Source organism: Neolamprologus multifasciatus, chromosome 5, assembly GCF_963576455.1.
Source record: "Neolamprologus multifasciatus chromosome 5, fNeoMul1.2, whole genome shotgun sequence".
Taxonomy (NCBI): domain Eukaryota; kingdom Metazoa; phylum Chordata; class Actinopteri; order Cichliformes; family Cichlidae; genus Neolamprologus; species Neolamprologus multifasciatus.
Window position 1 is genome coordinate 12,345,569 of NC_140443.1, and position 22,916 is coordinate 12,368,484.

Sequence of the window (22,916 nt, forward strand, 5' to 3'; positions counted from 1 at the left end):
ACAGCAAGAGTAGCCCATCAGCCCATCTGCATTAGTCTCAGTCAGATGTAGTAAAGTCCCATTTTCTGCAGACAGTATGTGGGCTGTGTGAAAGCATATTGCCTGCTGTGCTGACCTGAAGATTGGGCTATAAGTTGGTTATATTACTTCCTCCTGCTGCTTTCTTGGCTGCCAAATGTCAGTCTGCCACAGTTTTATCCAGGAATAGTAGATTACTTCATAGGCTTTGGACTTTTAAGTAGAAACAGAGACTCTTTAAACCATAAAGCATCCCAGGGAGCCTAAAGTCTCACCCAAAGTCACAAACACAACAGTAATAAAACGTCATCAATAAGAAGTCCTGTAACATATGTTTCATGTCTAAGATGGTCTCTAAGATGGCTTATCCATGCTGCTGTGGTCTAATCTTGTCCCATTATACTAAGAAGCTTGTTTGAACAATCTTCTAATGCGCTCAGATGCATTCATGCAGTCTTTTGGTATCAGACCAAAGGTTATTACCTTAGTCTTCACTTTGATAGGCTTTTCTAAATTAAACAAGTAAGCAGAGTTTTAATGAGATGTTTTGTGGAAAAACCTGAAAAGTCAAAAAAAATATTTTTTTCTTCTTTTTTAAGTCTGAGTCAATTAAACTTAAGTATCCATGCTAATTTTCAAAAAGTAAAATGTTTTGACCTTACATCTTTAAAGTCTGAGGGTAAAATCCTTGGTTATAATAGTTAAGGATATTCTCAAATACCCAAAATTTCTTTCTTCTGACAAGTATCTGAAATAATCAAATTCATTATTCATTATTTCTCCAATATGTGTATTTTTAGAGATAACTTCACCTAGAATAATGGTTTTCATTTTGATTGGAGAAATATGCTTAATAGCTTCACTAATTATACAGTGACCTGTTTTGGATGCCATCGTTAGCTGATAGAAACTAATTAGGCAGAAAGAAAGATTGGTTTGAACAAGCTTGTTAGTGTGCAGTCAGTTGTGAAAGACAAACCTGGGGATGAGAGCCCAACATATGGCTAGAACAAAACTGTGAGGGGATGTGTTGTTGTGTGTAGCTGTTTTGCTGCATGGGTGTAGGTGGGCCAATTTGAGCTTGTTCCTTGTTGTTCGTGTAACCTCATGTAAGCTTGTGGTTTTACACGTGTTTGTTTGAATATTTCTTTCACATTTTGAAGGTTTGCTAAGTTGTGCTTCTGAAAGGTCTACAAGTAATTAATGCAAAAGTAATCAATTAAATGCCCTTTATAGTGACACTCTGGATGTGTGTGTGAGTGAGAGAGAGCGAGAGACTGAGTATCACATATGGCAAAGGAAGTAATACAACTGCTAATGTCTGCAGATTAAGACTTGTGTCATTATACCCTGAATCTGAACTTTGTAATGTCGTAGCACTGCCTAGTGGTGAGGCAGACTGTCTGTTATTTAACAGATGAGAAGTGGGGACCTGTGAATCTTTTAAAAGCCTTTTATGGCCTGTCATAATTTCCTTGCCATTATTGTCAGTGAATAAATTGACTAACTGAATCTGGTAAATGCCAGAGCTTGCAAGCTTGATTTAAAAAAAAATACTTGGTTGAAATCAGCAGCATTGAGTTGACCTGCAAACTGTAGTTTAGAAGCCAACAAAATCTTCCAGGGAGTGTAGCTTACCCCCTTTTTAAGTCAAATAGATGGAACTGTAGTACTATGGAATTAGTACCCATACACTCTTCCCTTGCTTGAGGCTGCTGTACCTCCAGCTCACTCTAAGAACAAGCTACTGTTTCTGTCCATCTCTGTTTCATTCAGATCCAGTTCACGGTCCTCAAAATGTCAATGTGGTGGATGTCAGAGCCCGCCAGCTGACAGTACAATGGGAGACTTTTGGGTATGCTGTGACACGCTGCCACAGCTACAATCTGACGGTAAGCACAACCATTAATTATTCTCCACCTTTAGGGTATTATGTGGAATTAATAAGGACCGGGAGCAGAGTTTATGGGAAAAAAAATCAACTGCCAGTTAACTTTATTATTTTTTATATCTTCCTGTTATTTATGATAGTTTGATGATAGATGGGAAATGTGGGAAAGAGAGCAGGGGAATACATGTTGTAACTGGCCAAAAGCTGACCTGAGGACTTGTCACAGTTTTTGTCCATGCTTTGGATAAACACCATTCGTTCAAGAGATATGACCTTATCTAATGTTTTGATGATTGCGGTGGAGAGTGGTGTCAAACACAGGACGTCCCAGATGCGATTCACACATTACTCATGGAATCACTCAGTAACTCCTTTTCCCCTATGAATAGCCCTCCTGATAGACCACATAGAAATAAATGTTTTACCATTGAAACATTTACATTGACTTTGATTTACATTGACCCTTCCTCTAGTAGACTCAAACAGTGAGTCTCCAGAGCCTCTTATTGTATGCTACAAAGATCAGACCCCTGAGTCTAAGGAGCTTGGGAAGAAAAGCGTCTGGACTTCTTGAAGTTGCTTGAAGACGTTTCACCTCTCATCCGAGATGCTTCCACAGTTCTAGGGTCAAATGGTGGAGAGTCCCAGATTTAAGCCCTGTGAGGGTACCTCCTAATGGACCCCCTAATGATCCTCTACCTAATCACATGAGCCAAGGTGTGAAAACGGGTGTAGGTCACAATCAGCCAAGGTTTCAGGTGAGCTTAACATTTGCCAATGTGAACACGATGGCTACGATGACCTGGATGACCTGGATGACTGAGAACCTTCACAGACATCAGACTCCTGACCTTTTTTTTTATTATATTGTTATTATTTTATTAATATTTCCCAAGCATATTACAGGAGGGCAGCTCTGGATTTGTCACTATTATTGTTAACCAAAAAGCAAAATCTCCCATGTTTCTTCTTGTGCTTTCCAGGTGCAGTACCAGTACGTGTTCAACCAGCAGGAGTTTGTAGCTGAAGAATTAATCCAAACATCATCACATTACACTTTGAGGGGACTGAGGCCATTTGTGACCGTTAGGCTGCGGCTTGTCCTGGCCAACCCTGAGGGCAGCAAGGAGAGTGAAGAGATAGTCAAACAGACGGAGGAGGATGGTGAGTGAAAGCCCCGATTGGAAAAATGTATAAGCATGTTTATTAGCATACTTTATAATGTAATATTGAGCCAACATATTACCAGACAGCAGGGATGGACTGGGACAAGAAATGGGCACTGGCATTTAATCAGGTTGGCACAGTTGTTGTTGGGTTATTTCTTCGTTGCACTGCAGCATGTGACATTAATGAAAAGCAGCATAAATAAAAGTTAGAAATTAGCAACGGCTCATGGTCGTAGCCATTCATTTTACCTGAATGGTGCTAGCAGCAGCAACCTCCTGTGTCTGTGAGGCCTGCTTACTACTTGTTGTTGGTACTACTGGTCATGGGCCAATTTGACACATTTTGCTGCATTCATTGTAGTTTCTTTTTATTGTTTTCTCTCAGCTTTCCAGCTCCACCTTCTCGCCCCTTCTTCCTGACAAAATGTTTTCTACATGGTGCATGAGTGCACAGCAAATGTAGGGGAGTGGCCTGTTGCATTAAGAGATTAGACAATCCAGTGTCAGTAATGAAAATGAACGAATGGGCTGCTGTCAGTTCTTGTACAGCCAGTACGAAGCAGCCCTCAAGCTGGCCTATTGGCCCAAAAGTGCGTTAGCCCGCCGGGAAAGTGTTCGGTGTGCTAGATTACCAGTCCAGGCCTGAAGTCAGCTATTCCTGGGACAAATCCTCTGACTTTGTCCTGGGAGAAATAAGCATGATTTTATTTCAAGGAAAATTTGAACCTTAAGTTAGATAAATGGTTGACAATAGGTCTGTTAATAGGGCAGCCTGTTAACAGGAAGAGACCAGGTGCATTCTGTAAAGACAAATGATCAAAAAAAAAAAAACATGATCACAGATTGTTTCCTGGGTTATAAATTGCAAATGTAAAGCAGTTGTTTCAAACAAAAGTTATTAATGTGGTTGCTTATAATAAGACTCACAAACGTCACACAGAATTTATATATCAGCTGTAATCAGAAAGTGAAGTAATCCATGATCTTTGCCACGTTCAAATTACATAATAAACATGGTTGTCTTAGCAGCAGACTTTTGAACAGGATTTTTTTTATAGTACATACTATTGAGCCTAAAAGCATGCATTATTAGGTAGGAGTTATTTCTAAACAACCACATTTTAAACTTGTTCCTTCCTTTTCTTTCTAGAGGGCTCCATGTTCTACTAATTCAGAACATAGTGTATACCCTCGCCACAGCTAGTAATAATTCATTGATGCTTCACATTTCTCTCAACAACATGCCTGCGATAAAGTGGAATAGCATTAGAGCAGTGCCTGATAAGCAGGATAAAAACATTGTTCTAATGATCCCAAATCTCTTATCTCTTTCCCGCCCTCCTCAGGGCTCACTGTTCTTCTCCTGATCTCATAACTAATATTCTCTGAATTTAGCTTCTGGGGAACATCACATCTCAGTCTGAAATTCCTACCTTTGCTAGACGAGCACACAGATAATATAAGTTGCCTGAACCCTTAAAATAAAATAAAAAACTAACATGACTGGGGAGTACCAATGGCTTCGAGGGGGTAGGGGAAAAAAGGCTTAATTGTTTTGTTCTTAATTGTTTTTTATTTAACCATCGTTAATCTCCTGGTTGTAATTCAGTAATTAGGGAACAGAACAGCAATTGTTCACATGGAGGCTAATTACTGTTTGTATGGTAATAGCTTTATAGAGCTGGGGCTCCTGTGAGTGAAGCTTTTGCTCTCTCACATGCACATGCATAAACATATATGGTTTTCCATTTTTTTTATTGTGCTCACACTATAAAATGGAAATAAACTTGAGCCTGTGTTTGGGGATTTGCAATTAAGACATGAAATTACTTTTCGCTTACTCACAAGGACCATGCTCTCCTAGTTTGTAAAAGTAATCTCAGGATAAGAGCAATTTTAATAATGCCCTCTTTAATTGTTTTACCTTTCAGATTAAAGCATATTAACATGCACATACACACAGTCTATCAAATCATATTAAGTCATGAACGTTTTAGCTTTAGCTCACTGTGAGCAGACCGCCACCATTAGGCTGACACACCTATTAGTGTAAAAAAAGAAAACCAGTTTCTTACTGCCATGCTGCAAAGAAGATAAAGGTGTTTCATGTTTACTCTCTTTGATTATATTTGGCTTGAATACTGATTTTCTCATAAACTGGCTGGACTATCATTTATAAGCACTTTGCAAAATGTGCCTTTCTAACCTAAAGTTGTCTACAAATTATAATGACAATTACAGAAGAAGCAACAACAAGACTGTTGAGGCAACTTGTGAAACTTTCTTTAAAAATAGCTAATATGACATTGCTACCTTTCAAAGAGATTTACGATCCAGTAGTATATATGCTATTTGATAAGCATTGCTCCTTGATAAAAGGATCGGCAAAAAGATGTTCTGTACAATGACCGGAGTAATGAAGTAATACTAATGTTTTCCATCATCTCAATTAACAAGAATGACGCCTATAACTACAGCCACTATACACAAGATGTAAATCACTTCTTAAAATTCTCTATATAGATAAAACTATTAAAAGCTACACAAGACTAAAGCAGACAAAAATTAGGAACTTGCCTTTCACTGTCAAACAGAGGCAGGTTCCCACTACATCATATCATGCCAGGACATTAACTTAATCACTACTATGTTTGTGTTCCTCAAGCTCGGTTCCTAAAGTGCCTGTTGTTTTTGACCACCTCCCATCGGGACTTCTATTCCATATACAGCATAAATGCTGCTTTATCTCAGCCACCTGGTTCTGCCTCTCAGTGTATGCTATCCCAGCTTGTATCTTATATGCCATTACTATGTGCTGGATTGTCTCCAGGCCAACCCAACCTGAGTCCTGTTGGCTGTGGCCTCTATCAATCTGGTGTTTAGGGATTGTTCACCTGTTTCCATGATCAGAGTTTCTGTGTCTTTTTGTTTTTGCTTTTTCTAGTTCCTGGTTAGTTTTCTTAATGTCCGTTACTTTCTTAGGTACTTGTAACATGTCCACTAACCTGCCCTCTGGAAACCTAATGACCTACAGATGAAGGACTCAACTGGCTAAGTTGTAGCTTGTCTTGTAGTCAATTCAGGTGGTCCTCAGATTGACTCCCTGGTCTTAAGAGAGGTATATTACTGTATCAACTAGTAGCTGGTACTTTGACCCTCTGGTGCTATTTCCAGTTTCTTTCTTAGCTGTGCTTGCCTACTGGTTACTGTGATGCCCAGGAGAAAAAAAAACATGTTGTAAAACATGATTCTGTAAAAAATTCTGTTGACCCTTGCCTTTCTGGTATATCTCTTTGGCCTGGTGGCCAGAGATGTGAGCCTTTGTTTGGCACTCTCTATAGCATCACTTATGGAAATCTTGTTGTTCTTGTTAAGTATCTGTGAGTCTGCATGGGTCCCCCTTGGGTCCCAGTGACATAATGCTGTCATAATGCTCTTCGGCTCCTCTCTTAATGTTCTAATGTCTTTGCAGGATTCCTTGATTTCAGTGTCCAGATGTCTTCTATATGGGGAGCTATTTGTGCACACATTCTTGATCTTTATACCCCGGTGTTTCTAGGATTACTGTGACAGTGGTAGTTATTACTCATTGATTTCTGTAATATTAGTAGAAGGGCTTGTGAGTAGAGCTCTGTTAATATCTCTAAGCATCTCTTATGGACTTTGTTTGTAAGTGTATTCGTGGGTGTGTGGCTGTCTTGAGTATAGCCATAATTTTCATCCTCAGCTCAGTAATGCATAGGAGTCATAGGAGATCATAGAAGGCGTTTGGGCATCATATTATGGCGGCTCTGACATCCACCACATTTACAGTTTGAGGGCTGTGAACTGGATCTGAATGAAAGAGAGATGCACAGAAACAATATCTTGAGTGAGGAAGAGTGTATGGGTACTAATTCTATAGTACTACAGTTCCATCTATTCGGGTATTGTGCCAATGACTACACGACAAACGGGTAAGAAATATGGTAACCATAAATCCCTTTGTTTATATGTGCACAAATATCCAAACCACTGTTAAAGAGAAAGATGATCTCCTCACACAGACTGTAATGACAGCAATTGAGATGACATAATCCTGTTATCATCACAGTACGGTCCTTGTTTAAGATCAGAGTAGAAGGAAAAAAAGATAGCAGCTCTGTTTTTTGTTTGTTTTCTTCAGAGCTTCACTTTTCAGGAAGGCAGTTTATCAGAGCACGTTTAAAGTTGTAGAAGTGCATTTACATTAATGTGCTTTTAATCATTCTTATACTTTTATTTGATGTAAAAGTCAAATTTTCTAATCCTACAGGACAAAATCTTTACATGACAATAGAACGAGAATTGTATTTTGGCATAATTGTATTTACTATTATTGACAACTTGAGACCAGGTTAAAAAATTAACGAGACGTTACTGTGTATATAAAATGTTAAAGCTTTTATTTAACATTTAACATTTAATATTCCATATATTAGATACATACAGTGAAGGAAATATTGATTTGATTCCCTGCTAAAATTGTAAGTTTGTTTACCTCCAAAGGATTGAACTGATTTTAATTTTATGCTGGTTTGTTCTTAATAGAAATGTATTAATTCAGTTCAGATTATCATGCATGAAATAGATCTCTGCATTTCATCCCTGGCTCTCATTTGTTTTGGGCTTTTTATTACATAACAGATCTGATTGTTCATATGGCAATAATGACTTTGTTATTGTTAGTGTCTGGGCTTTTAGCTGCTATTTTGAAGTAAGAGCAAATAAAAAAGAATTCGGTCAATATTTTGCTTCTTTCCATTAAAATGAAACTACCATAAAAACAGAGTTAAATAGAGAGTTAATTTCTTTGTAAGTGAGAAAACTTCAGGAGGGAATCAAATAATTATTTTTCCCACTGTGTACATAGGAATAGGAATTTTCACATGGATAAAACATTGGCTTTAATGAAGGGGATTATTTGTGGTCTGATTGCCAAAAAGAAGTTTTTCAAATGATTCAAATCTTGCCCTTGTACTTTCTGAGGGGGTTTCTAATTATAACTGCAAATATGTATCTGTCCTAAATCCTTGTATCACAATGAAAACTGAATCCAGCACTACTGCTAGTAAATCTTGCTTGTTTGCTTTTCGTCAAGATGAGTTTATTTGTTCCCCATCTGTCTTGAACAACATGTAATAAAACACACTACATAACACTAAATAATAACAATAATAATAATAATAATAATAAAAAATAATACCCCCCCCCCCCCCCCGCAAGAAACAAAAATTGTAGTTGTTTATGTTTAAAAATTAAATAAAATAAAGCACTGTTATGGAAAAAAATAGCTCAGACTGAATAGTTACTACAAGAGTATTTACTTCACTTTTACATAGTTATAGTTGACATAATCACAAAATCAGTTAGAGGGATTTTTAAAATTTGTTTTTTCCTGCAAACAGCTGCTACAAGATGAAACACTAACAAAGATTAAAAGTCAAAATTTTCATATAAACAATCAGGTCTGTTGCATAATAAAGGGCGCAAGACAAATGAAAGCCGCGGATAAAATGCAGAGATTTATTTCATGCCAATAAAGATAATTTGAGCCAAACTTAGAAAGCAAGAGAGGGTTAAGAGACAAAAAATGTGAATACAAAAGAAAGATTGAGAGAGATGGCAAGACAGGGGCACACACAGAAGAGAGAGCTGCTGGCGTAATAAAGCAGGCCATTCATCTTGCAGCATGATGGGACTTAATCAAGTTATGATTAATGTGTTACAGCTGCCATTATCTTTTCAATGAAGTCTGTATTCTTCTGTCCAAGCCCCCGAGGTACACAGGAACACACAAACACATGCAAACCACAGCAGATACGGGGGTTTGTCATGCGAGTCATGCACACACTGGAAAGCAGCATACACAGATGTCATGGTACACACTGTGAGTAACAGCAGGCTCCTCACGTGCATTCACACACACAGTTGTGTTTTCATATCTTTGTGGGGACATCTAATTGACATAACGCTTTCCATAGTCGCTTACCCCTAACAAACCCCATCAAAAATGAATGCCTGACCCTGACCAAAACCTAACTGTAACTTTGACACTAAAACTACATTTTGAGTTTTCAAAAATTCCTTCAAACCTGTGGGGATGGGGATTTTGTCTTCATAAAGGCTGTTGGTCCCCACAAGTATAGTGAACTTTCAATTTTGGTCCCCACTAGGGCTGTGTGATATGACCAAAATCCCGGTATACGAATTCTATCGTCCCGATAACGATATAAATCACACAAATGTAACATTTTCTGTAAATTCTGTGAATCTTGGGCAGCTTGTCTTGCGGGAAGTGTTTCCAGCTGCGCGTCATGTAGCTGGAGTCGAGTGTTTTAACCGATGCATGAAACTATACATTTTTAGACATAAGTTGTAAAGGCCACCATTTTCTTTGTGAGTATTTATTACACGGTGTGCTGCGGGGAAAAGCCTGTTCTAACGTTTGAGTCTAAGGTTTATTTTTTAGAACCTGGCGGCTCTTTTTTACTTCTCATCCGTAAAATAATCTGCTCTTTCACGTGATTCAGTTTATTTTGAAAAGTCTCAACAGGATCTTGAGCTTTATTGTGAAAGGTTTATGTGGAAGATAAACAAGCGGACACGCGATGGTGTTACCGTCGCTGTTGCTAACCACAACGCATAAAAACAGGTGCTTGTCCCTCCGTATTGTGGTTATATTAAATATAAGAGAAAGAGAGAACTTTAAGAAATTAATATAGCCACTACAGTGACCATCAAAACGATGAAAAATATTGCCGTAAACAGTTTATTTTGCGACACCACAAAACAAACGATAGCGTAAAATGAAACGATAGATGTTTTTATATCGTCATCCGATATATATCGTTATATCAAACAGCCCTAATCCCCACACAGATATGCAAACCTGGTATACACACGTGCACATACACAGACAGCAGAGACAACACACAGAAGTACCACACAAACATCCACCGATTTTCAGGTAGACACTGTGCATCATAAAAGATGAGAGTGCACACACAGACACAGAAGTGAGTGATAAGGTGTTGAATAAAAATGGCAGCAATTAATTGCATTTCTTTGTTAGGGTAATTTGATATGCTCCACAGGCTGGGCCCTTAATCAACACCTCAGAATTACTAAATATTCCTGTCAAACTTGTCTGATAGTTTACTAGTCTGTGTGCTTTCTGTTGTGCATCTCAGTAGCTGTGAGTCAGAATAGTTTGTGAATGAATTTTAGTCAAAAAATAGTTTCCAATAATCTTTGTTGTTTTTCCATGTGCCATTGTTGTGCTCTGATCTTTGGGGGTTTTAAGGTATAAAACATTAACTCTGAGGTTTGGAGTCATGGGCCATAATTTTTAATGTAACCGATAAATGGTCATACTGTTGTTACATTATCCTCTAACCTGTTATTTTCTCATATAAGAAATAATAACACAAATATCTGTATTTAATAACCTATAGGTGTGAGCAGCTGTGTTGGAATAAATGTTACTTTCTTTCACGCCACCCTTTCATTTAAGTATATTTTTAGGAAATGTTTTGTAGGAAATGTAGGAAATTTTTATTCCTTTTTATCTTCTAACAGCCAAAAAGGGGCCAAAACAACAAAAGAACTTTAATATTTTTAAATATTGGGAATTGAAATGTGGATAAGTGTGGAGTTTTTAAATATAACCCTTTCAACCTCAGAAGGACTGGTCTTTGTTGTGTTTGTCATGTCACTGTTTTATGGCTTTAAAAATAGCAGAAAAGGTTGGAAACTTCCCATACTGTGGGTTTTCCTAAAACTGTTGGATGTTATAGAAAGAGATGGATAATGGCGGCCAATTCTCAAGTGTAAAAGGACTAGCTATGGCACATCCATCTTTGTTAGATTCAATTTGTGGCTGTAAATGGTGAAACTTTGCAGAATTTTCTTTTCCAAAATGCTTTTTTTCAGTTGAGGGGCATCAGACTATAGCAACTGTAAAAGCTTCCAGCAGTTGTCAGACTCATTTCTGCCTTACCTGACAGGCATTTACCCAAAACTGCCATTCACAATGACTTACAGTGAGTCCAACACCAACCAAGCTTAACTTTTATGTACAGTGGGGCAAAAAAGTATTTAGTCAGCCACCGATTGTGCAAGTTCCCCCACTTAAAATGATGACAGAGGTCAGTAATTTGCACCAGAGGTACACTTCAACTGTGAGAGACAGAATGTGAAAAAAAAAATCCATGAATTCACATGGTAGGATTTGTAAAGAATTTATTCGTAAATCAGGGTGGAAAATAAGTATTTGGTCAATAACAAAAATACAACTCAATACTTTGTAACATAACCTTTGTTGGCAATAACAGAGGTCAAACGTTTACTATAGGTCTTTACCAGGTTTGCACACACAGTAGCTGGTATTTTGGCCCATTCCTCCATGCAGATCTTCTCAAGAGCAGTGATGTTTTGGGGCTGTCGCCGAGCAACACGGACTTTCAACTCCCGCCACAGATTTTCTATGGGGTTGAGGTCTGGAGACTGGCTAGGCCACTCCAGGACTTTCAAATGCTTCTTACGGAGCCACTCCTTTGTTGCTCGGGCGGTGTGTTTTGGATCATTGTCATGTTGGAAGATCCAGCCTCGTTTCATCTTCAAAGTTCTCACTGATGGAAGGAGGTTTTGGCTCAAAATCTCACGATACTTGGCCCCATTCATTCTGTCCTTAACACGGATCAGTCGTCCTGTCCCCTTGGCAGAAAAACAGCCCCATAGCATGATGTTTCCACCCCCATGCTTCACAGTAGGTATGGTGTTCTTGGGATGCAACTCGGTATTCTTCTTCCTCCAAACACGACGAGTTGAGTTTATACCAAAAAGTTCTACTTTGGTTTCATCTGACCACATGACATTCTCCCAATCCTCTGCTGTATCATCCATGTGCTCTCTGGCAAACTTCAGACGGGCCTGGACATGCACTGGCTTCAGCAGCGGAACACGTCTGGCACTGCGGGATTTGATTCCCTGCCGTTGTAGTGTGTTACTGATGGTGACCTTTGTTACTTTGGTCCCAGCTCTCTGCAGGTCATTCACCAGGTCCCCCCGTGTGGTTCTGGGATCTTTGCTCACCGTTCTCATGATCATTTTGACCCCACGGGATGAGATCTTGCGTGGAGCCCCAGATCGAGGGAGATTATCAGTGGTCTTGTATGTCTTCCATTTTCTGATGATTGCTCCCACAGTTGATTTTTTCACACCAAGCTGCTTGCCTATTGTAGATTCACTCTTCCCAGTCTGGTGCAGGTCTACAATTCTTTTCCTGGTGTCCTTCGAAAGCTCTTTGGTCTTGGCCATGGCGGAGTTTGGAGTCTGACTGGTTGAGGCTGTGGACAGGTGTCTTTTATACAGATGATGAGGTCAAACAGGTGCCATTCATACAGGTAACGAGTGGGGGACAGAAAAGCTTCTTACCGAAGACGTTACAGGTCTGTGAGAGCCAGGGATTTTCCTTGTTTGAGGTGACCAAATACTTATTTTCCACCCTGATTTACGAATAAATTCTTTACAAATCCTACCATGTGAATTCATGGATTTTTTTTTTCACGTTCTGTCTCTCACAGTTGAAGTGTACCTCTGGTGCAAATTACTGACCTCTGTCATCATTTTAAGTGGGGGAACTTGCACAATCGGTGGCTGACTAAATACTTTTTTGCCCCACTGTAAGCCAACATTATGTTCATCCAAGAACAATCAGAATTAAGGTCAACATACAATAAATGATCAGATTAGGAATACTTTAATAATCCCTAAGAAAACGTTGTAGTGTGCAGTTGTTCCAAGACCATAAGAACAGTAACAGACTGGACTAAAATAAATAATATTACAAAGTTACAAAATTTAAGAAATGACTCTAATATATACAAATAGCTCAATTATAAATATCCAGAATATTACAAATATATATGATATTTTACTCTAAACTGTAAAACTCTACTCATATATGTACGTAAATAGTAAGTAGCCATGAAGTAAAAATGAAAGCTGGAAAGAAAAATCTGAAGTTAAAGGTCTTATCCTGCCCTTGACCTAAACAAAAGGAGGACTTGGCAGCAAAGCTTACTGATTTATGTTTTGGGAACTAGCTTTCTAAAATGAGACTAGAGAAAGAGATTAAAGTCTCCAAACCAAGAGTAACAAGTATGCACACAGACACAAATGCACACATAGAAGCACACATGAATTCTTGCACATTGCAGTTGGTTTTCCCTTCTGGCACACTCTGTCTCTTTCTTCTTATCATTTAGAACAATTCACAACCCTCAGTGTACGTACGTGCAACTGTGTGTAAGTATTGTGTTCAGTGGTCTAGTGCATGTGTCTGTGTGTAACTGCGTGTTTCTGCTTTTATGTGTAACGCATTGTGTGAATTGGTGAGTTCGACTGTTTGACAGCTTCACTCCCAGATGAGATGTCTGACACCTCTTCTCTGTCTGTACACCTCCATGAAGACATGTGAAAGACTGCCTCATCCTGAAAACCCCACTGATACACTCACACTCTTGTTACTAGGTAGATTTTAATGAGTCAACTGTCTTTGTACACAAGTAGTCCTGTCTGCACTTTCCTGTACAGACAGGATCCTCATTGCTCAGTATCTTTTGACCCCACAGTTTATAATTTGATTAACAACCTTTTACACTGATAACCATTCACTTCACTCCAACTCATTGGATTTGAAATGCAGTGTACTCAAGCTGTTCGTAAACACAGTTTTTATTTTTCAAAAAAACTGCATTCCATAATAAAATATTTGTGATCAGTGATCAGATTTAGTCCATCAGTTATTCAAATATTCCACTGGCAGAATTTCTTAATTCACAACACAATCATTAAACAGTTTTGATTAATTAAGCATTGAGGACATTGCTTTATAATAGACTAGAGATGGACCGATCCGATATTACGTATCGGTATCGGTCCGATACTGACATAAATTACTGGATCGGATATCGGAGAGAAATAAAAAATGTAATCCGATCCATTAAATATCAAAAAAGCACCTCACAAAACTTGAGACATGGCGTAACTCGGCTCATAACCGTAGCGCGTTGGAGCAGTGTGGTCAGATGATAGAGCGGCTGTGTGTATTTGTAGCCTCACTACCAAACCAGCATTTCATCTCCAAGGAAGTTACCCCAGAGAGAAGTAAAGCAAGTGTGTAAGTTCATCTCTGAATGTTTGTAAAGCATTCCCACGTTGAGCTTAACAACCGATTTATGGAGCGACAGCCTCTTCTCTCTCCCTCCCTCTCCTGCTCCTACTTCAATGTGAAACTGATTAATGATCAGCTGATCGGCTTTTCTGTCGCGAGTCTCTCTTCTTTGTTTATCACCCACTTCGCACCAGAAAGAGGAAACCAGCGGCTGAACAACAGCAGCACGTTTAAGCTTGATAAGCTGTTGTTAGAATTTATTTAATATTTCTGCACCAGGATCTTTTTCTACGCAGCTGACGGCTGGTAACTGTGCAGGGGCGGATCTAGCAAAGTTTAGCCAGGGGGGCCGATAGGGCATGAACAGGGAAAAGGGGGCACAAAGACATACTTTTCTTTCTTATTCTCATTTAAAATGTCGAGCTTTTAATAAATAATTATCCGAATATTACACCCAAAGTTTTAATATGATGTAAAATGTATAGAAGTCCATTACTGTATATAGTAACTGTTAAGTCTAATATACCGTAGTAAGCTATAGTACTTTTTCCTTTGGGAAGGTACAATCTGTGCAGTCTGCAATTCTGTTGAAGAAAGATGTTGAATCTATTTAATTATTCTTGAAAAATAATTGATTTCTGTGCATTTTTTTTCACACTGCATCAAATTAAAGTTGATTACGTCGATTAAGCATCATGAGGTGGAGGGTGGAGGGTGTTTCCCTATTTTTTTCTTTTTTTTTGCTGGGAGTTTGCAACCCTATTAGTTAGGTTGCTTAATATTTCTGCTAAGTACTCTTTAAAATACCAGAATAGGATGGACAGGATGGATACCAAATGTCTGGAAGAAGACATAATTTACTGTAAAATATCCTTAAATAATAAATACACAGAATGCGAGTCTTGCTGAACTTTGAATCAAATCATTAACACAGATAAAAGTTTCTCCCTTACTAGAGACAGTTGGTCCATTGACATTGAATTGGTAATTGACTTTGTAAGCTAATACAATTTTATGTTTGAGGCTTTTCATTCCAGTGAGTTTGATTTGGATGTAGCGTTCCCAGCAGTGAGTCAGAAAATCTGCCCATAGCCCAAGAAAATCACAGTGGCTGCTGTCTTTTTTTTAATCTCAGCAGTTGTTCCATTATTCACTGACTACAGGGTGCTTCAAGATGTATCTCTACATGACATTATTACAGCTTGTCTGTCTCCCATTCATCTTAGGATGACACTGGTTTCATTTCACAAATTACAACTGAGCTGCACAATAATATGGCAATACCCAAAAGTCGTAGGTTGTCGTTAAACTTTCAGTATGCGTAGTTGATGTTGAACTGCTAATTAAGACAGAGGCTCTGTTTTACTTACACATTTCTCAGGAAATCACATTACGTATGACGTTATGTCCTCATTTTCATGTGATAAAACAGTTGATCAATATGGGCTGGCCGAGACTATATCTATGTTAAAAGAATAATTCTTTTAAAATAAGAATTCTTTTAACATACACTGGTATTGCTGCATGTCAGCAAAATCTTTCATTCTTTCACACTATAAGAAATATTGTGAAATATCCTATCATAGCTAATAGTTGCAAATGTCCTCCATTTATCAAGTTTTCCAGATCAAACAGTGTTTCTCACACTGCCTCAAAGGGAGAAAAAAGCCTATAATTAAATTTCAGGTAATTGAATATTTCTACCTTCTGAGACATTTGAAACTTTTGGACTCAAGAAATTTAATTAAATCATGAGAAGCTGAACTGTAATTTAGTGTAATTTAATATACCTCTTTACTTCTGATTCTGATTCCATAGTTCGTTTTACTCCCTCCCTTTAATATTTCGATTCACTGAACCTGAGATGTACTATTTAGTCATTACATTGCACATCAGCCTTTTTGCTTATATCTATCTCAATTTGTGTTTTTGAACTGGTACTCTGTATTCGAATGCCAACTGCTCTTTTGGGGGTTATTAGAAATGGACTGAATGATTGTGTGGATTCATTTTCTGGAAAGTTGACTTTTCAGTGAGATTGACAATTAGATGGTAATGTCAGAAAACAATGAATATTTTTATTTTATTGTAATATTGTAATATAATTACTATAAATACATTTCATGCTTCTAAAATAGTTTATAATCTCTGCTGTAATACCTATACTTTATTAATACTTTTGCCACATACATACGTTTGCGAACCAGTTATTTGAATATAATTGTATGTACATTCTTCAAATATGAGTACATATTTGTGTTGTAATGTATTATTACACTTTGTGTACTTGGTGTCTTTTCAGTTCCTGGATCAGTGCCTATGGAATCTCTGCAGAATACGCCATATGAAGAAAAGATCTTCATGCAGTGGAAAGCTCCCAACGAGACCAATGGAATCATCAAATCGTATGAGGTCAGTGAAAGACTTCAAAGAACATCAATGGGAGTTTTAAAAATGAGCAGATGCACGGGTAGATAGATTGAAGGAAGGACGAAAGCAAGGGAGGGAGGAAGGAAAATGAAATGTAAACATGCAGTTGCTTGCAAAACATCAAACACAAAAAATAACAAATGCAGATGTAATTGGGCACACCACAGTAATATTGTAACAGAATTATGGAAAGGTGAAAAACTTGTAGTGATGTAACAGTTTCAAATTATTCTAACCACTATGCATAGTGTATACTGAAGTACAAGGTACTGCACAAAGGTACCCCAAAAGAAGTGTAAATGTGTAGGGATCAGTGGCTCAGTGCTGGTTTGGAGAGTCCTGCTGAAATACCACTATATGTCTTTCCCTGTCTCCTATATTAAGATGCTTTAATGATCGTATGAAACACAGCAATTAGTAAAAAAGCAATTTTTTTAAATGCATGACAACATTTTCTCAAGTATCGGATCTTTACAAAAATCATGCAGGCAAGTTCTGAGTCTGTGGTTGTGTTTTTGTGTTTTATAGTGACAGAGGGGTGCATGATTGTGCATTAGGCAAACTTGTCAGCACGTATTTGTTCATTTGCCTTTAAACTTATATGAACTTCAGTGACACCCCAGTCTAAATACATAGGGTTTAATGTGATATCAGCCCACCTTTTGCAGCTATAGGCAGCTATAGAAGCTTCAACTTATCTGGAGAGGCTTTCCACAAAGTTAAGGAGTATGTTTATGGAAATTTTTGACCATTCTTCCAGAAGTGCATTTGTGAGGTCAGACATTGATGTCGGACAAGATGGCCTGGCTCACAGTCTCTGCTCTGTTGGGTTGAGGTCAGGACTCTATGCAGTCCCCTCTCCACCAAATTTTATACTTGTCACAATACAGTCAAACAAGTACCATTCTCCTGGCATTTAGTTCCACTTTGTCGTAATCCCAGCAGTTTATGTAGTTTTGAAAATCAAGCGTCTAAAGCCTAGGTGCCTGTTATTGTTTTATAAACACACTGGAGCCTTAAATGTCAGGATACTGACAAATGAAATGACTTAAATGTAAGATACCTAAATTATTTACATATAAAGAAAAATCAATCCTCATTATACTTTCTAAGATGTTTGTTAAATTTGCCAAATTCAGCCTGTAGCACATCGACGCTTGCTAACAGGCACAACATTCAAGAGCTTTTACTCCCTAAATGGATATCTTTCTGGAATTAAACCACTGAGTTGTGACTACTGTAAAGCAGAGGGTTGCAAGCTTGATCCCAGTTTGAGTCTGATCTTGTGTCTCATTTCACCTTGGCTGACCTTTTTTGCAGCTTTCTCTCTTACTATAGCTACAGAAAACTAAAACTAATTAGATGCGTCATGTTTAACGATATAAAATAAGACAAGTTAAGATGAACTGAGAATGAAATATATAATTTAAAAAAAAATGATGTTCAGATTAATGTGGTGTTTAACTGAGGCATTCTTCATAATGCAGCTACAGCTGTTCAGATTCAGATTTGTCACTCGTGGCATCCCATTTCTATCTGTCTGAGACTGGCTTGTTGCGATGTGTTTACTTCAGTGCTTGTTTTGTGCTGTGTTGTATATACTAATTCCACCAAAAGGAAAGTATAAACACTTGGGCAATAAGCCCCATCTCATTGGGTGATGAGTTTGTGGATGGGGCTGAAGTCCCTAAACGAGGGCTTGAAACCAGTCTAGAAAATGTTGTTTTCTGTAGCATTACGATTCTCTTCATTTGTACTAAGGGGCTATCCCAAACCAAAGAACACCGCCCCAAAGGAGGCTGTCATTATGCTTTTGGACCTACGTATATACAGTGTATGTACGTTTGTACATAAGAATGTATATTATCCATTAAACCGCTGTCTTCAGCTGGATTGGGCTGGAGTATATACCAGCTAAGATGGGGCGAGTAAAGGGATATACCCTAGATAGGTTACTTATCACAGGGCTAACACAAACAACCATTCACAACCCCCATTCACACATTTTGGCTTCTGGACTTTTGTAGCCAATTTCAAAACACCAGTTTAACTAATATTAATGTCTTTGGACTGTGGGAGGAAGCTGGTGTACCTGGAAAGTTCTAACTCCACAAATTGATTCAAAACCAGGACTTTATTGCTACAAGGCAATGGTACTAACCATCACACCCCTGTGCCTTGTGCATTCTTCTGCTCCCAAGTGCCATATAGGAGAAAAAAATGCAATAATTAAAAAAAAAACTTTTTTAGCCGGATGTCTTGTTTGTTTTTCATCCATATGGTCTTTTTTTTAAAACTAGGTGAAACAGGGAAACAAAAGAACAGTCTTTTCTCTCTAACCACTGACAGTTCATATTAGTATCAAATATAGTTTTATCCACGAATAATTGACATATATGACCATAAATTCAGGATTAAATGTAAATTATCATAAAGGGAAAGTAGAAAGTCTAAGTCGCAAGACAAAGTGGGAGAAATACTTTGACAGTCTTTTATACAGTGGTTGGAACTGAGTGAGATAGGTGTGTGTGCGTGTGTGTGTGTGTGTGTGTGCGCGTGTGCGTTTATTTGGGTTGAAGTTGAGTCCTCTATCTAATGAATTATTGACCCGTTCTTGGTCTATTGTCTGCCTCTTATATCACTGCATCAAGGAGCTACCTCACATCAAGACCTGGAAGGGCCATTATTGTGTGCGCATCTGAAAGAGGGAGAGAGTGAGCTACCAAGGAAAGAGATGTTGCTCTAAAAAAGACCAACTGGTCTCGAAATGTGTGTATTAAGTGTATGAGGACTTTAAAGTGTGTAATCCATAAACTGTGAATAAAGGATCGATGTAACAACTGTTACATAGCCCACCAATTAGTGAAGGTCCACATTTAAATGACTGATCCACGAGTGTTCAGACCGTCAGTCTTTTAAAAATATATATTTATAAGATATGTGGGATAATACTGACTGAGAAACTGAGAAAAGTATACCCTGACTTATTGTCTCCTTAACTATAATTAATAAAGACTATAAATCCATCAGAAAAGGTAGTATTTCATCCATAAATCTAGTAAACAGGAGCTTTGTTCTGCCACAGACAACAACACTGGCTTTTGTCTGTATAACCTATACAGAATTTATCTTCACAGATAGTTACAATTTTTTTTTTTCACCAAAAAAAGGTAGAATATTTGCTGTGCAAGTTAGAAAGTCATCTTTCAAGCCACATCCAGAACAGCTTAATTTTTGTAGTTAGTTGTAAAATCTGTAAATATTAACCACACACTAAACAGATGTTACAGTTATAAAGCTAGGTTGCTGTAGTTTAGATTATTAACTAACATATTGTATATTTTAGCTGTAGATTATTCCACTTGTCTTGCAGATTTACGCATCTTGTAACACAGAAGGCAAATCTTATTTTGGGAGCATCTTCCAAAGATATAATTATCCCTATTTTCTCTCAAACCCCTTATAGTTACTACCATCAATCTCCAGTCTCTTCTCTCATTCTACACCTCTAAAAGACCCCTTAGTACCATGTCTGACACTTCCATTAGACCTCAACCCAGAGCCTGAAAAAACAAAACAAAAAAAATGTCCTCAGTCTATGAACCTCCTTGGGACCATCATCAGTTTCACCTTGTTTGATATTAATGAAATCAACACCAATCTAAGCTCTCTGCCCTCTCCGCCTGGTAGAGGCGGCACGACTCAGCATCATCTGTTAAACATATCAGAGCCTCAACATAATGCGCTGCTATTAGAGATAATTACTATAATTGCAGCTATTGACAGGATTAAAGGCATCATCTGCAACATCTAAAGGGCCTCTTGTTGTGTCCTATTCTGTTCTGTTGTCTCTTGTGTGTTCCTTTTTCCCCCTCTGCGTCCTTTTCAGGATAGAAACCAGATGAATTACACCTAGGACAAAGAGGGGATTGAGGAGCATGGAGAAAAACTGGGGGGTGGGCTCAGGGTAGATTTGTGGAGGTGGGAAATGGTGCAGAGAGATAAGGAGAATGGGAAGAAGAAAGGCAGAAGTGAGAGAGAGAGATAAAGCATTCAGTGAGCAAGTAGAAATCTGACCAGAAGACATAGTTCTTACCATACAGTAAGATTACAGAAATTAATCAGTGTGCAAATATGATCACTCCATCTCTTGTACTGTAATTGCAGCTAATTACAGGATTAAAGGACACATCTGGGTAAGATCTAAGGGGATCCCCCACTCCCCCCCCCCCCCCCCCCCCCCCACACACACACACACACACTCCCTCTGGTGCTCCATTCATTTGAGAAAATGAGAATAATGTCTGGAGAAAAAGGGATGCAAAAAGAAGTGTAATGTTTGGTTGCAGGTGAGGTAGGAAAGGCAAAAATGAAAGAGCATATAATTTATTAATATATATTGCTCACAAGAGAACATGACATACAGTCAAGTGAAAAAGAATGTTTTTACGCGATTAATGCAAAAACCCTTAAAAAACTATGTACACCCTGTGATTCAGTAGCTTAATAGAACCATCTTCATCTTTAGCAGCAATAACCAACTAAGAAGTAGTTGGTGTGAGGTACTTTTTAATAAAGGTTGTTGTTGTTGGTAATCATTTTATCAAATGCATTTGATTACCAGCAATTGGCTGCAATCATCCTGTTAGTTCCTATGGAAGCAGTAAAGATGTACATAGTTTTTCACAGGACTACAAAAAGTCCTGTGGTTAAAAAAAACAAAACATTATTGATAATAGTGATTCATTTGTTAAAATGTGTCATTTCTGGTTTTGGACATTAACTCTTAGATCCACATCTAAGAGATCCACATCTCTTTGCAGATATTGAAATACATAATAACATCAGACTAACTTAATACAAGGTATTATTTTAATCTTCTTGTATTAGCTGATATTTATCCCCAGTAAGAGTACAAATTTTCATCAGTCTTTCCAACCATCCCCATGCACTAAGCACAAGAAAAATCCAGTTAATTGCTTATATGTAACCTCCTTTTTTCTAAAATAAAAAAATCAATAAGCAATTTTTGAGCAAGTCGTTTATTTAAGGTCTTTTCTTCTCCTCCCTGGAAGTGAGTTCAATTCTGAAATATTTATTTTATTTTATTTTTTAACATTGATATTCTAAAATTTGCATGGTAAATTTTAATTGGTACTCAGTTTGGACGGTAGATGTCAGGCAGTTAGATTTTTTTCTGCAATTAGGTTAAATGTTGGAGTCGTAAATATTGGCTTAAAACTGTTAATTTGAGAACTCTTGATGGATTTTTATTTTTAATGTTCTGCTGGGCATGGAAAAAGACCAACTTAAATACCTTTGAAAAAGAAAGCCAGTGAACAACTGAAGGCTTCCACTGGTTTATATGAATCTATATTTTCCCTGCAACTTTACCAGGTCTCTGTGAGACCTCAGATAATACACAGTTATTGATGGTTACTGAACTGAGCAGAGGTGCACTCAAAAACACACTTGCACACACACAGATCATGGCCCTGTCAATCCCTTCTTTGATTGCCTCATCAGACCATTCAAGCATCACTGGTCCTCTCTGCTAGTCCTCACCTCCCTGCTGGTCTCTGCAGAGTTATTTCTGAACCCCTGCTTGTTAAACAGATGCTGGTGCTAACATTGATTAGAATCAAGCAGAGTAGCAAATCACGGTTTGACCAACTAGCAAGTGAGAGCATTTTATGTTTAGGTCTAATATGAAATGGAATATATATAAATTCCATCAGTAGTGAAGAAACGGTTTGTGTTTCAGAATGAAACTCCTAGAAAATGCTTCAGGTATATGGATAATAAAAGTTAATATGGTTCCATTTCATTTTCTTAAAATGAATGTCAAGCATTAATTGAAAAGCTACTAATTAATACATTTAATTAGTCCTTAACAGCAGAAATTGTAGATCAGAAATCAGTCATTATGCATTCTTTTAAAGGCAACAATAAATGTATCATAACTGCCCAACTCCATGCAATAATGCATTTCAGGTCTGACCCACATTCCCAAAATCCAGCTGCAAGATTGGGGTAAGAATATGAGTGTTTCCTGACAAACCTCTGAGTTGTTTAATCCAACACACCGAAGAAATTGGTGACTAGTATGGTATGTAGTTATTCTTGTCTGGTCCTGTGTGCAAATAACTTTACCTTCCAACTCTCTGCGGATAGAGGTTTTAATCAATCACAAAAATAAATACTGGCAACC

At 37.9% G+C, this 22,916-nt stretch overlaps 1 protein-coding gene across 8 annotated transcripts in view; it reads left to right on the plus strand.

Moving 5' to 3' along the window:
- Window positions 1–22,916, plus strand: part of ptprt (protein tyrosine phosphatase receptor type T) — a 312,417-nt gene that overhangs the window by 138,707 nt on the left and 150,794 nt on the right. For all 8 annotated transcript variants that reach the window (XM_085158891.1, XM_085158893.1, XM_085158894.1 and 5 more), the window contains exons 9-11: window positions 1,795–1,910; window positions 2,893–3,073; window positions 16,578–16,687. In XM_085158891.1, the coding sequence (XP_085015017.1) occupies window positions 1,795–1,910; window positions 2,893–3,073; window positions 16,578–16,687 (407 nt within the window). The remainder of the gene's footprint in view (window positions 1–1,794; window positions 1,911–2,892; window positions 3,074–16,577; window positions 16,688–22,916) is intronic.